The sequence below is a fragment of the Phalacrocorax carbo genome, chromosome 6 (assembly GCF_963921805.1).
Source record: "Phalacrocorax carbo chromosome 6, bPhaCar2.1, whole genome shotgun sequence".
Classification (NCBI taxonomy): Eukaryota; Metazoa; Chordata; class Aves; order Suliformes; family Phalacrocoracidae; genus Phalacrocorax; species Phalacrocorax carbo.
Window position 1 is genome coordinate 41307655 of NC_087518.1, and position 13541 is coordinate 41321195.

Genomic DNA, 13541 nt, shown 5'->3' on the forward strand with positions numbered 1-13541 from the left:
CACAAGGGCGGCCAGGATTCCTAAAATAAAAGTGCAATCTTTGGTCTAAAATTATTTTCTCTCTCCGCCTGCCTTGATTAAACACTATCAGCCTCACTTGGCACGATGTCACATGGCTTCCTCGCGTGCTGCGGGATACGCAGGGCAGGGTGGGCAGCCTGTGCTGCATCGCACCCCTGGCCCCCGCTGCAAGTGCTGACAGGCAGGGAGATGCAGAGGCTGCACACCGCCCTTGCAGAGCCCACGCAGAGCTCGCAGCATCCTGCTTGCCCAGGCTGCCAGACCAGCCCTGGGAACCATGAAAATCACACCTCACTGGCCAAGCACGGCTCCAGCTGCTGCTCAGCACCATCCAGATAGGGCTCTCACTCAGCCTTTCAGCCATAAGAACCACACAGAGCAAATGAAGTTAAGAACCCACCTTCTTCTCTCCTTGAATTCATTATTATCAAGAAGTGGAAAGCTGATGTCACCTCCCTTTTACCACATGGCTACCTGCTCGGACTCTGCCACCACCATCTCTGCTGCCTTCCCTTGCAGCAACCTGCTTTGCCCTGCCAGTGTGAATGTCACAGAGCGAGGCCTCACTTTCCGGGTTATTCAACCAGATTAAATACTGTCTGATGGGATACAGGCAGGAGCAGGATGTGAAGAATGCCATCTCATGGGATACAGGCAGCAGCGGGATGTGAAGAATGCCGGCTGCCCAGAAGGGCATCCCACGGCACATGGGCACAGGCAAGGGCTTCAGCTCATGGGGTCTCCACTAAACTTCACGCCAACCAAGAGGGACAAAAGCCTCTTTGAAACTCCTATGAGAAACCTTAGTGATGGAGAATGAGTGGCAGCAAGAATGAAAACCAAGTAAGAGAAAGCCCGTGGGAGGAGAAGAGAGCTCTGGCCCCATCATTCCTCACAGTGACGTATTTTTGCCAGTCACAAGCACCAGCCACCAACACACGAGCACTCCCACAGACTTACAGTGAAGCACATGCTGAAACATTTCTCTGGATCGAGGCCTTTATCTTTACAAGGAAAACACCATAATCAGATGATCACACAAACAACTTTTAAGCAATGTTGAATCAGTTGGATTTTCTATGGAATCACCCCTTTCAGACAAGTAATCTCAAGTGGTGGACAAACATTTGAAAAAATTGCCTTTACCTCACAACCGGCTGCATAAAGTGCAAAGGGCAGCTGCTACCTTTTCACAGAGGCACAAAGCAATTAAATGGCCTCCACAAGGCTGCCCAAGCCATCTGCAGCAGAGATGAGGACAGATAAAAGACCTTGGGATTCTTATATCTGATCTTTAACCAGAAATCTGTCCCCTTCATCTCCGCCAACAGCCTTAATCTCACTCACTTTTCCAGACTTTTAATCAGCAATGTTTTATAAATGCATGCGGCAGTTATTATAGCACTGCTGAAAGGACTGTTGGTGCCAAACCCAGCTGAGACACCCACAGTGCTATGAGGATACCCACATACTTTGCAAAGTTTATTGCAATTTACCATCTGAATGATGCTGGCACCTAAGCAGGATTTACTTAATAACACGATACTCTTTTAAAAACAACACAGTTCAACATGGACTGAGGCATGCTGACGGTGCACTCAGTAATCACAATGTCTTCACTGCTCGTGGTGGGTATTTGGGATTTTTCCTGAGCTTCCCTTGATGTCAGGATGCTCTGGAGTGACATTGCTTCCTCTGAACTGCTTTGCCTTTTGCCTGCGGCGCCTGCGGGGAGAAAGCATGTTGCTGCCTCTCTGCACAGATCAATGACTGATGTCATGTGCAAACCTCTGTAACGATCCCTTCGTTAAATCGATTTGACAGCAAAGGGTAAAACAAACAGATTGCATGCTAGCAATGAGAAATACCAACTGCTCTGCCATAAAGCAAACAGAAGTGTTGCTGCCTTAAAGAGCTCGTGCATGACAGCAGCATGGCCCTCACCTCAGCAATTACGATAATGCCTATCAGCAACACGTGGATGCGTGCTGTTATTTTCATAATTAATAATAAACTTGGTGCCTTTTACAAAGGACATAAGCACTGATAACCTCGCTGTACAGACGGGAACTGAGGCACACATAAGAACATGTGTGCACACACACGAGGATGTACACGGGAGGGGATGCCCACCCTGACTCAAGTGGGTTTTCCCTTAAAAAGCAGCAAAATCAGGAAACAGGCTTGGGGCTCCCTTGCCTCTATCCCAAACTCCAATCACAGGACCATGCAATTAACATATTCAACTGATGAAAAGAATGCAGATAATGTAAATAAGATGAAGCCCCAACTAAAATCTTTAATAACCAAATACACATGGCAGTACAGCTGACCTTCCCAGCAAGTCACAGAGGTCTAAAACCACCTGGAGGTTTGTGTGAGAAAAAGCCATCGCATTGCATAGAGTTTTCCTGTTTTGCATGTTCTGAAGTAACTGCAGAATTCATCTGAACCAAATTAAGTCTCCCAGAAATTGAATCGTTCTTTGATTACCAGCAGTGACCCTTTTTCACATATTCTCTGGTAGAGGGAATCACAGCTTCTTTCCAGCTTTCCAGTTGTGCGCGCGTGCGGTAATTTCCTTGATTACTATTTGGAAAGTTCACTCACAGTTCCCCTCTCGGCTGCCCACACCACACCCTTGCTGCTCACGTTTTCTCGGCACTGGCAGCTGCAGCGTGGGGCTGAGCGCTGTCCCCAGCACGAGTCTCTGCAAGGACACAGCCATGGGGACTTCTGTGGGCATGTGGGAGGGTGGTGGGTGGCATCAGCACCAACTGCATGGCACCTCCTTCAACCACTCAGCAGCTGGGTCTTCACCCCACCCAAACCAAATGCTCTGCAGGCAAAGTTTGCTTGCCTTCGTTTTTGCACAGCGGAAGAAAATTTGGCCTCGTTTATGATAGGATTTGCCAGGTTTAGGAGTTCAAGCATGCTGGGAGCATACTGGCTCTGGGGCCACCATGTGCAAATACGATGTGGAATCCAGGGCAGCATCCGGCCACCTCCCTGGTGCTTCAGTATGAAAAATCCCACCTCTTTATGAAAGAAACAACTCTCTCCCTTTTCTAGGAAGGTTAGGGAGAGCCACGCAGAGGCACACACAGTTCTTGGCCTTTCCAGCCCCACGCCAGCTCCAGCAATAGTTCTGTTGTTATTCCTGTTCCTATTCTCCTTTGGAGTATTGGCATCAGAGGTGTTCCTGGTGCTTTGCACGGAGAATAAAGACAGGAGGATGTATCTGCTGCTGATGTAAATCCTTTGAAGTCGATTTATACCATCTGGGGTTCCCTGAGGCCAAGAGTCCTTATGCAAAGAGGCTGCTTAAAAAAGTTTTAGTCATTTGCAGGAGCTGAGGGCAATTTCAAGATAAAAGAGCTGCTAAGATGCTGCCGGCTCCAGCCCGGGAGTACCTAGGGAGACTGGGGTCCCACCCTGCACTTTGATGGAGGAATCTCCGTGCAGATCTCCAGCGTGTAAAAATATTTATAAACTCTTTTCCCGGTGACCCACCCTCCTGATGCAAACATTAGATCCCTCACTCTTCCACTGCTCCTAGAAATCCTTAGAACAAAAGGATTTGTGGCACGAGGGTTACTTTTGCCTTTGATTTCCATGCAAAGGCGGCTGGGCTGAACCCTTCTCAGCTTAATTGCCCAGGTAAATCACTTCAGTTTCAGAGGTACAATTAAACTTTGGTGTAACTCCATTCATTTCAACAGCTGTTCTCCTGGGAATAATTGGACGCCCAGCACCGGGAGCTGGGAAGAGCTGACACTCACCTGCCCGTGTGACGGAACGGAAACGAGAGTCCAGCCGGAAATTATTTACATGCAGGAGGGAAATTACTCATCTGTGTATAAGGCAACCAGGTCAAACAGTAAACGTGTGATGCTTTTGTCTGGACCTCTGGATGCTTGAAGGGAATGGATGTGACACTCGTGCTACTGCAGAGTTTTTTAAAAATTAGATTAATCTCATTGCCTGTGTTTGAGAAGCTAGAAAAAATACTTGTAAATACCTACCTCTCCCTTCCTGACACAGATAACTTGTTCCTGAGTTGCACAGAGACACCTAACCCTTAGGCAAACAAAACTCCCAGAGTTAAGATTTTGCCTGAGCAGAGGCAGACTGAGGCTCACAGGGTGCGATCCTGACTGCCCCAGGACAGTGGTGGGTACCAAACCTGGGCACCCCCCTGCTCACTCCTGAACTCCTGAGACAGGCAGGGAAGCAGATCTCTGGCACATGAGCACTCTCTGAAGGTTAATTTTTCATTACTCTGTTTTATGCCCAAAGTAGATTTGGAAAACCTGTTGATTTTGCAGGGCCGGGGAATTTAATTTGTTGATTTGTTTTAAGTTTACAGGTCAAAAGAATGAAAATTCTTTGATTTATAGGAGCAGCAACCAGATCCTTCATCTGTGCTTTCCTGATGTTACATCACTTACAGAATGGACTGTGTCAAACAAATCTGCAGCTGTCCTTGTTACTTCATAATTTCTATCGATTTTCCTTTTGAAGCACCAACATGAAGGATGATGGGAAGGTGCATTTAAATGTTTAAAGAAAAAAATGAGCCCATTTCACACTAATCAGTACTAAAGAAGAAATTTTTCAGACATATTTCAGTGCCTGGAGAAAAATGGAATGGTTGCAGTCAACTATCAGTCATTAAAAAAATCAAATGCTTTTGCAACTCTTTCTAGTTCTTGTTTCCTAAAACAATATAGTTTTTAATGTGCTAGAAACTATTTTTAATGAGATACAAAGTACTATTTGGTTTTTGGGTTTTTTTTTGTTTTCCCTTCAGCTTATTTTTTAAACCAAAAAGTAAACACACGGTTATGAAATCTCCAATTTCACATCAAAGGAGAGTTGATTTATATATATGTTCAAAGGAAAGACTTTAAAGGAGTAACATCATGACCAACTTGTTGGCCTTATGTTATTAGAATAATTTAAAAATCCACAATGTAAATGTTGATAAATAAATAGCATGCTGCCATAAATCAGCATGTGGCTGCTCATGAAAGCAATAACATGTATCTGATGTAGACAGACCAATATTCAGATTTTACCGGTAAAGTTTAGCATTTCTGAAAGCAGCAGAACCTCCCTTGGGTGGGACGTATTTACGCAACATAGGGCTTGAAAAGTGATGAAGTGGAACCGGAAGCAGGAGTGTTATCACGGGTACATTTCCAACTCATTTCCAGACAAATGAGACTTGAAATATGCAAATTGCATTAAAACGCCGGAAAGGAAAACTCCCGATAGGATCCTGCCCAAGGAAGGCACTGTGAACTAGCACTGCTTAGAAACATACTGAATTTCCTTATTTAAAAGCAGGCTTGGGGCATGTTACTCACTTGCTGGGAACTGCTAAGGCAGAAGAAAAAGCCCCTTCACCCGATGCTGGGGATTTGGTAAGGTCATGTAGAAACCACCCCGTTTACTTTCCTGAAAATGAATGTGTCATGTGTTTATAAGGTGTGCCACCTGAGTTTTTGTTGGCAAGAAAATGCCTGTATACCCTGCAGAGCCAAATCTGCTTACCACCTCCTTGATTGGGGCAGTCCTCCAGCATCTATTGCCAATGAATTCAAGGCTTGGTGTACCCAATACCATTGTGTTTGGTACCCAACAGCCCTTGGTTCAGACTGACATTTGTTTGGATTGACATAAAATACCAGGACTGAGAGAGTTTAAGATTTCATGCTGTGTGGTGTGACAAAGCACATATTGTGTGTCTTCTGGGTCAGAAAAACTGCGGCAGCAGGGTATGGCCTAAGTCTGCAGCTTGATCTGAAGCTTTTGGTTCCTTTGGAAGAAGCTCAGGTCAGTTTCTGCTTCATCCAAAATGCTCTTCCTATACTTAAGAATAGGTGTCTTCTAGCCAGTCAATACATGCAGCTATATCTGGAGTCTACAAGTCAGTTTATTGTATTTTGTATTAATTTCCTCACCAGTAAGCAGCAAAAAACACCTGGCACCAAAACCCTTCACCTGTTAAAATGGCACACTGCAAGAGCTCTCAATCAGACAGAAGCTCAGCAGCAGCAGTCCCCAAGGAACTGCTCTCTCTCCATCATTGAAAGGTGCATTTTTTTAACATATTTTAACACATGGCACTGGAGGAGAAAAGACCGCAAAAATGGCAAGCTACAGGCAAGGGGTAACTCTAGCACCAGTGCCCCCAGAGCAGCTGTGTGCAGTGCAGTGAGCATTCATACCAGTTTTTCACCCCAGCGCTGCTTTTATTCTTCAGTTGAACAAGAGGCGAGTCAATCAAACCAGAAACAAGCAAAAACACTTGTTCTGCAAAATCACTTTTATAGGGTTTTACCAGGTGGAAAAATGTTTGTCATGTTAACTGCAAAAGGAATATCACGAAGAAGAGAGACGATGAGTACCAGCCCAAGCTGAAGGCTAGGAAGCAACAGCAAAATTAAAACCTACAGCAGCTTGTTTGTTGACATAAAGTTGATTAAAGAAAGACCTGATGCAGCTGACAACATCTGTGGCCTCGAGAGCATATAGTGCTCCAGAAGGCTGCAGATCTCAGACCAAAATCTTCTGTCAGTCACACCCATGCAGCAAACCACGCTGATGAAGCCTCGAGTGCCAAAGGAAGCCAAACAGCTACGTAAAGAGAGTCCACAAACCAGAGAGCCTCCCCAGCCACTCGTCCCTGCCAGGGCTGGCAGGGCGCAGGCAGAGGTGTCCCTGCTCCTGTGGGGTTTGGGGGTGAAATGTAAGGATATGCTGGACATTTGGCTGAAATATGCCTGGATTATATTCTCAATCTTCAGGAAAAAAAATATAACCAATAACAACTGGGACAAAAGAGCATTTGTCATTTAACAAGAGAGCAATGCAGTTAAACATGGGATTTTGTTAATCGTATGAAGGAGCAATTTAAATTTAATTTAAATTTGAGTCAGGCTCTGCAGTCATCATTTAGGCAAATCCAGCTGGGGTTTTACCTGAGTAGGAGAACAGGGTTTGGAAAATTCAAATAACTTCGTTCCCTGAGATGACTTTTCCAAGATGCCGGTAATGAGAAAAACTCTGGCAACTTTTAATCAACAGAAGCCTGTTTGCTTCAGAAAATACAGGATAAAGCGTTAAGTCCTGTGTGAAAAAGTCAGTGTAGCTCTACAATACAGTAGAAACAAAATGTGGCTGTTGGTCCTGCCAAAATGAAAATGAGCCCAATGCAAGCACCAAAACAATATGGAATACACTACTTAATGTAAATATATTTAAATGAAAAATCCTTCTTACATAGAGATAGGCAAATGATCTGCAGAAGGGTTTTTATGTAGCTTTTGCCCAGCTGTGCTAAACCAGCAGTAAGGTGAGGCACCACTTGTTTGTTTGCTTTAAACACAGAGCGAAGGCTTTAATCAGAGGAATCTCTCCCTCTAAAAGCTCTGATGGATAAGCCTTCAAACCAATACATCTCCACAACATGTTCTGGCTTTGATAACACAACATCTTTCAATTAAGTTTCACTTAGTGCAAATATTTTTATCACCAGCTGCCCCACCAAAAGCAGTTGCTCTGCAGCTGGGTTAAAAAGAAGGAGTTTGGACCTGGGCTGTGGAAACTGGCCTAGTCCACAAAATCAGGGTCAGGATTAGGATTGCATTAAATCCTTCTTTGAAATCCTTCACAGCCCACTCCCATCCTAAGTGATGCTTCTCCTCTGAGATTTCATGTGTCTCCAGTATCCTCACTTCACTTCCAGAGAGGTCACTGCTCTGAACAGTTAGTCACTCTAGTCCTGCCCTCAAATCATGATTCATTTTGAACCTGCCTTTGAGCTATTATTTATTTAAGCCCCACCCTAATGTGCTATAACGTAGAAGTCTGAGAATGCAGAACTTTTAAAGCCCATCACATCCAAGTATAAGCAGAAATGTTTAAAGGACATGCTAGAAGGTCCTGGGCACTGTCGTGTCTCGGGGGATGGCAGCTCTCCAGAAAGGCTCCTGGAAAGATGGATTTGAAGCAAAATTCAAACCCCGAAGTCTTAATCTCTGCTGTGGCTGTCTAGATGTGCACCAGCAGCACGTATGGTGTGTGGCCGTGGGATCGCCCTCGTACAGGCTTTTCCCACCTGTTTACCGCAACAGTCTCAGAGAATGAGAAAGCATCGACCACTCAAGGTCACTTTGCTCTAAGAGGATATCTTAAATGGTGGCACTGCTCCTGCTGGCACACTGGCACTTTTCACAGACAATGGTGCACCCTTCCAATATTTCTTTTTTTTAAAATATTTGAATCAGTTTAACTAAGATACCTGGAAACTGGCAGTCCAGAGGGCTTGCAAGACCAAACTATTAGATTGTTAAATAAGCCCACATATGGCCCCACTATTCCACTCCACTCTTATGACACATTTGATATAGTCAGAATGATTTATTCTAGTGGCGAAAGAGGAAGGGAGGAAGAATAGGATGGATACAGAGACAGCTACCCTCAAAGTCCATTTATGATGGTGATGAGAAATGATACACAGGACATGGCTTGGACCCAGCTCCCCAAGTCCTGAACATCTATGTGGAGCTTTCAGGGGTTTCACTGTCTGGGGCAGAGCCACTGTCCAGAGCTGGCTCCTCCCTACCTAGCAGGCGTCACTAGAACCTCATGTTCACTACTCTCAGGTACCCCTGTTAAAAAACCTGGGTCCCACACAATGCGCAGCTTTGCCTTAAAAAATATGGTGCCCTGTCCTCTAGTGCAAGGACATCCTCAACACAAATAAAATGCCATCAGATAAAACAAAGATGGAGTGAATATTCCGAACCTATAAACATCTCCTACTGCAGTTTTCATCAAGCACTATGATCATTTAGTGTCCTGCTCTGCAGAGAGCAGCTGTACATCTAAGAAACAGTCAACTGCTGTGGAGCCTGCAACCGTGTGTGTCAGGGCTCTGCAGGGACCAGCTCTGCAGGGGCGGCCGCGGAGCAGTTCCAGGGGCTGCTGTGACCAGCCCGCTGCACTCCGGAGAGCTCTCCCAGGCGCTTAGTCGTGGATCCCTCTTTCCGTAACACGAGTCCCTGGGCGAGGGGAATACCGGCGTGCGGCTGGGGAACCGCGTGCGGAGCTCAGTGATTCATCCCGGCTTGTAAAAACAGGAGACGTGGAAGTCTCTTTGTTTCGCTGGCTGCTGCACAAGTGAACAAGCCTCTCTTTGTGCGGCGCTCAGCTATTTTAAAGCATATTAAACAAAGGAAGTTAAAGCAAAAGCAAGCGAAAGACTAAACAGCTCGGCACCACTTAAGGGAAACATCACGTACGAAGAGGACAAGATTCAGGGCTGATGGACTGGCAGAAGACAGGCGAGTGAGCGTGGAGGCTGTGCAGCCCGGCACATACGCTGCTGGCACTTGGCCCTACGCCGTGCTCGACCTCCACCATGGACCTCAGGAGTTTACATTAGGGTCCAGATGTTTATTTAGCCACTGTCTCCTGAAAGCTAGGTGCGGCCTTGCTCCTCTTTTCTGACCAAAATGCCCTTTGAAATACAAGCAAAATTAAAACAGTTATGTTTATCTTAGTGGCTTCTGGCTCACAAGCAACCAAGATAGGAGTGCAGAGTCCTGCCATGCTGCTGCCCCGAGCTGCTGGCTGTAAACAGCTTTGGGTGGCAAGATTTGAGTCACATTACTCAGCACTTGGTAGTAACAGAGACACCTTTAAGAGTTGAAATAAGAGAGTTTAAGGATTTACTCTGCAGAATTTGTAGCTGCACTGGCAGCAATGGCAGGGAAGGATCCCCCAGGGAACAGTCCAGGGACAGAAGCGGGTTTCGAAAGTTGCAGGAGCACAAAGCAGGCACCCTGATGACACCACCTCTGTCTACTCAAAATTAGAATATCCCCACAGACCACAAATTACGTTATCTGTCCATTTAATTACTCAATGGACTGAGAAAAGCTCTAAATAAGACTGGTCTAATTTAAGGAGATGGAAAGTTGCTGCTTAGGACCATTCAGACGTACCCATTTTACGCATGATCTGGGCTGTATCCTGCACCGACAGGCAGGTAGCTCTTGAGAAAGAATACATTTTCTCCATCCCTCATTTCTATGATATTATGGCCCCATAAAAACTTGGAGCTGGCAAGACCAGCGTTTCAGCTGGGAAAAATACTTGCTCCTTTTTATGATTTGGGGGATGCACTGAGCACGTCCTCCCCCAGATCCCAAATGCTATATTAGGTAATAGAGCTGACATGGTCCTGTGCTTCTGTCTGCAGGACAAGTGAGGCTGCAGAGAGCTGCCTAATGCCAAACGCAACACTACAGGGTGGCCAAGAGAGAAAATACCCCCTTTTTATCAGCAGGCCCATGACTCACAAATCCTTCTGAGGCACAGCAGTTGCCTGAGCTGGAAGCTGGACAGGATGACAAATGCAGGAAAAAAAGAATATATATGTTACAATAATGTAAATATGTGTGGTCTGCTTCTGCAGGCAGCACTGAGCGCCTACAGAGCTTTACAGGTAATTCTGTTTCATAGCAAAGCTCCAGTGCCATACTCTGCTCACAGCAGAAGATTAGTGTAATGTCAGGAAAATAAATTCCCTTCATGTCGCTTTCATTCCCTGCAACCAGGTAGTTTTCCAGGTAGCTTTTTCTGTAATTTAGAAAGTTGAGGGCACCACTGCACAGTCAGTGCACAGTTTAGCAGAAGCTGGCAGCTGGAGCAGCAAGGGGCACAGGCTGGTTTGCAGGTCAGGCACTACTCTGGTAATGCGTCAGGACTCACGGACACTGACGACCGCACACCCGGGGAACGGAGTTCCCCTCTTTGCCAGTTTTATGTCCGATCCCTGCACATAGGACTGTAGGGTCCCACTGTGCAAGCGGCAGTGCTCCCTTGGTTCACAGTGATGTCAGTGCAAACAGGCTCGTTAGCTCACAGTAAGATTAGCCACTCATTTCCTCACTTCTCCTGTAATTAACTCACATCTTAAAAAAGTATACGCACATGTTTTAACTGATGTTTTCCAAAAACCATCAGCTTATAGTCAGGATGCTGTCCTGCATGGCGTTTCCCCCCAGCGTTCCTTTCTGGCGCAGGACTTCGGAGAATCACCCTGTGAACACGTATGCCGAGATCCTCCCTCTCTGCCTGCTGTTGTTGCAACTCTGGATTTTCTAAACTACGTCTGTCAGGAAGGAGACAGGAAATTCGAGTCACACTTGCAACAGCTGTGCCATGCCTACTATCAGTCTCAAATGACGTAGTTTGGCTTGGGTGGCGCGGGGCCAGGAACTCGGTGAGAGCGGAGGTCAGGAAGATAGGTCACTGTTTATACTGCTCTTGCACTTGGGAGCATGCTGAGTCTATTTGCTTTCTTCCTATCTATACTGTTTCTCTTTCCGTTTTTCTTTAATAATGTGGATCCCAAGCATCCTGTTTTCAAAACATCTGACTGTTTTGCTATTTACCGGTGACAAATCTAAATGCCCTTGGCTGAAGCAGGCAGTCGAGCTGGACACTTGGCAAAAGGGAAAAGCTGACCAATTAAGGGCCCCTGCAGCCCCCTCCTGAAGATGCACCTTTCCGACCCAACGGCTTCTCGCACTGTAAGATCACTCTGCAGATTGTACAGCTGCCACCAAAACCCAAAAACCACAAACCCCCAAACTAATTTGTGTCAATATTTACTGCTGATGAGGAAAGCGAGGTGTGAGGCCATTTTATGCTTTTCTTTTACAGATGAAAATGATACTGGAAGTTGACCAAAAAGTGCAGACATTTCAGAAACTGGTTATGAAAGAACAAAGTTTCATGAACCTTTTGCTCGACCCAGCTGCAAGCCATTTGCACACAGAGGGATCACAACTTTTAATTGCTACAATAAGGGATTTAGTTAGTCTTTCACCTTCACGAGTCCAGATATGGCATTTGGCGAAAAAAATAAATAATCTCAAAATGAAGGGCATCAGCGTCCACATTGGAGGTGCAGCCTTCTTTGCAGGCTAGACCCTTCTCAACTTTCACCCTGGCTTCCCCCAGGACGAACTCAAAAAAACCCGATATTCCTTTCTTGAAAGCTCGGTCTGTAAAAATTTTATTGCTTCCTTTGCCCCTGCACGTCGTGGTAATCACTAGAAGAGGAGGAAGCTGAAATAACACGGGGTTTCTTCGCTCAACTTTTTCCATAAAATCAGTTTGTGATCCCGCATTTCTGATTTCATTAATTTCCAATTAGGAAAATAAACCAAAAACATCGGGTTCGTGCAGTGTAACTCTGAACTGGGTTTAACCGTGGCAACAGGTCAAAGGCAAGGCTGCAGCGGGCACAGCCCCCATCCCAACGACCGAGCAAGCTCCGTCTGGGACTGTGTGACCTGCTCCATCGCACAACGCACGGCTTCAAACACGGCGCGAACGCCTGGGCGCAGACACCGCTCTTGAGAAGGCAAGGCGCGGGGATGGGGAGCAGCAGGGCTGCCCCGGCGCGGGGATGGGGAGCAGCAGGGCTGCCCCGGCGCGGGGATGGGGAGCAGCAGGGCTGCCCCGGCGCGGGGATGGGGAGCAGCAGGGCTGCCCCGGCGCGGGGATGGGGAGCAGCAGGGCTGCCCCGGAGGTGCGAAGGCTCCGCTGGCAGCCAAGCGCTGCCCCGGGCAGCGGCTGGGATCAGAGCGGGGAGGTGGCTCCGGCCCCGGGGGAGGGAGCGCCTCCCATCCAGCAGCAGCCACCCCGGCAAATTAAGGGCTGACTTGGGGAGATGCTGAAGCGAAAATCGGCTGATGCTTTGGCTCGGCAGGACGGAGCTGGGGAGCCCGGCTCCAGCACGGGGAGGCGGGGGCGGGAACGTCAACTTGCAGAAGTTGCACAAAGGCGTTCAGACCCCGCATTTCGCGTTCTTTCCTCTCTGCTGTTTCTCAGTATACTCTCGGGACTCTCCGCTCTCCCTCCTGCTTCTCTGACTTTTAGCACAGAGTACTTTTCTTACTTTATTTTAGCACTTTACTCCTCGCAGAAAAACCTGAAGCTCCCCTTTCGTTCACGGCGCGTTAGAAACTGAAGGTCCCGGGAGGCGGGCGAGCAGCTCCTCTCGGAGCTCATTCCCTCTGCACGATCTTTAACTTCGCACCCTCATCATGTGCTGGCAAGCGGTGCCGAGCCAGCCCACCACATTAAAAACGAAATTAAACGCTTACCGAAAGACAAAACAGCAATAAAATAATGTACCACAATGTTTAGAGTTTGCCATTATTACGGACAGACAACAATGAAGATAATTGGCTTTTTAAGCGATAATTTGTTAAATGCGGGCGTTTTCACAGTGTTCCTGGTAAGTTCGGTTCCGAAGGGACCGGGGCTAATTGAAACCTCTTTTACTGCTCAGCAATGAGCCAGGCGAGAAGGATCGCTCTCCCCGCGCCGTCCCGCCGTGCCACCGCCAGCGTTTTCTGGCCGTGCCAGTGCGGGGGAAACCCGCACCTCCTTCCCCAGGAGTAACCTGGAGTTGCTGTCGTGCAGAG

The 13541-nt window shown here is 47.0% G+C and overlaps 1 protein-coding gene and 1 long non-coding RNA gene across 5 annotated transcripts in view; one reads left to right on the forward strand and one right to left on the reverse strand.

Annotated features, from left to right (window-relative positions):
- Nucleotides 1-13541, reverse strand: part of PDE4B (phosphodiesterase 4B) — a 192491-nt gene that overhangs the window by 13815 nt on the left and 165135 nt on the right. The window contains exon 1 of one of the 2 annotated variants that reach the window (XM_064454874.1): nucleotides 11032-11181. The exons of the other annotated variant lie outside the window; for it this stretch is intronic. Coding sequence (XP_064310944.1) covers nucleotides 11032-11061 — 30 coding nt within the window. The 5' untranslated portion in view covers nucleotides 11062-11181. Of the gene's footprint in view, nucleotides 1-11031; nucleotides 11182-13541 lie in introns of those variants that run through there. 2 annotated transcript variants of the gene reach the window in all.
- LOC135313927 (uncharacterized) lies at nucleotides 11427-13253 on the forward strand. Of its 3 annotated transcripts, XR_010373425.1 has the most exons (3): nucleotides 11427-11633; nucleotides 11767-12472; nucleotides 13037-13253. It is a non-coding gene; the product is annotated as an uncharacterized LOC135313927 (long non-coding RNA). The 3 variants fall into 3 exon arrangements; XR_010373426.1 differs by having other exon boundaries at nucleotides 11427-12472; nucleotides 13020-13253; XR_010373424.1 differs by having other exon boundaries at nucleotides 11427-12472.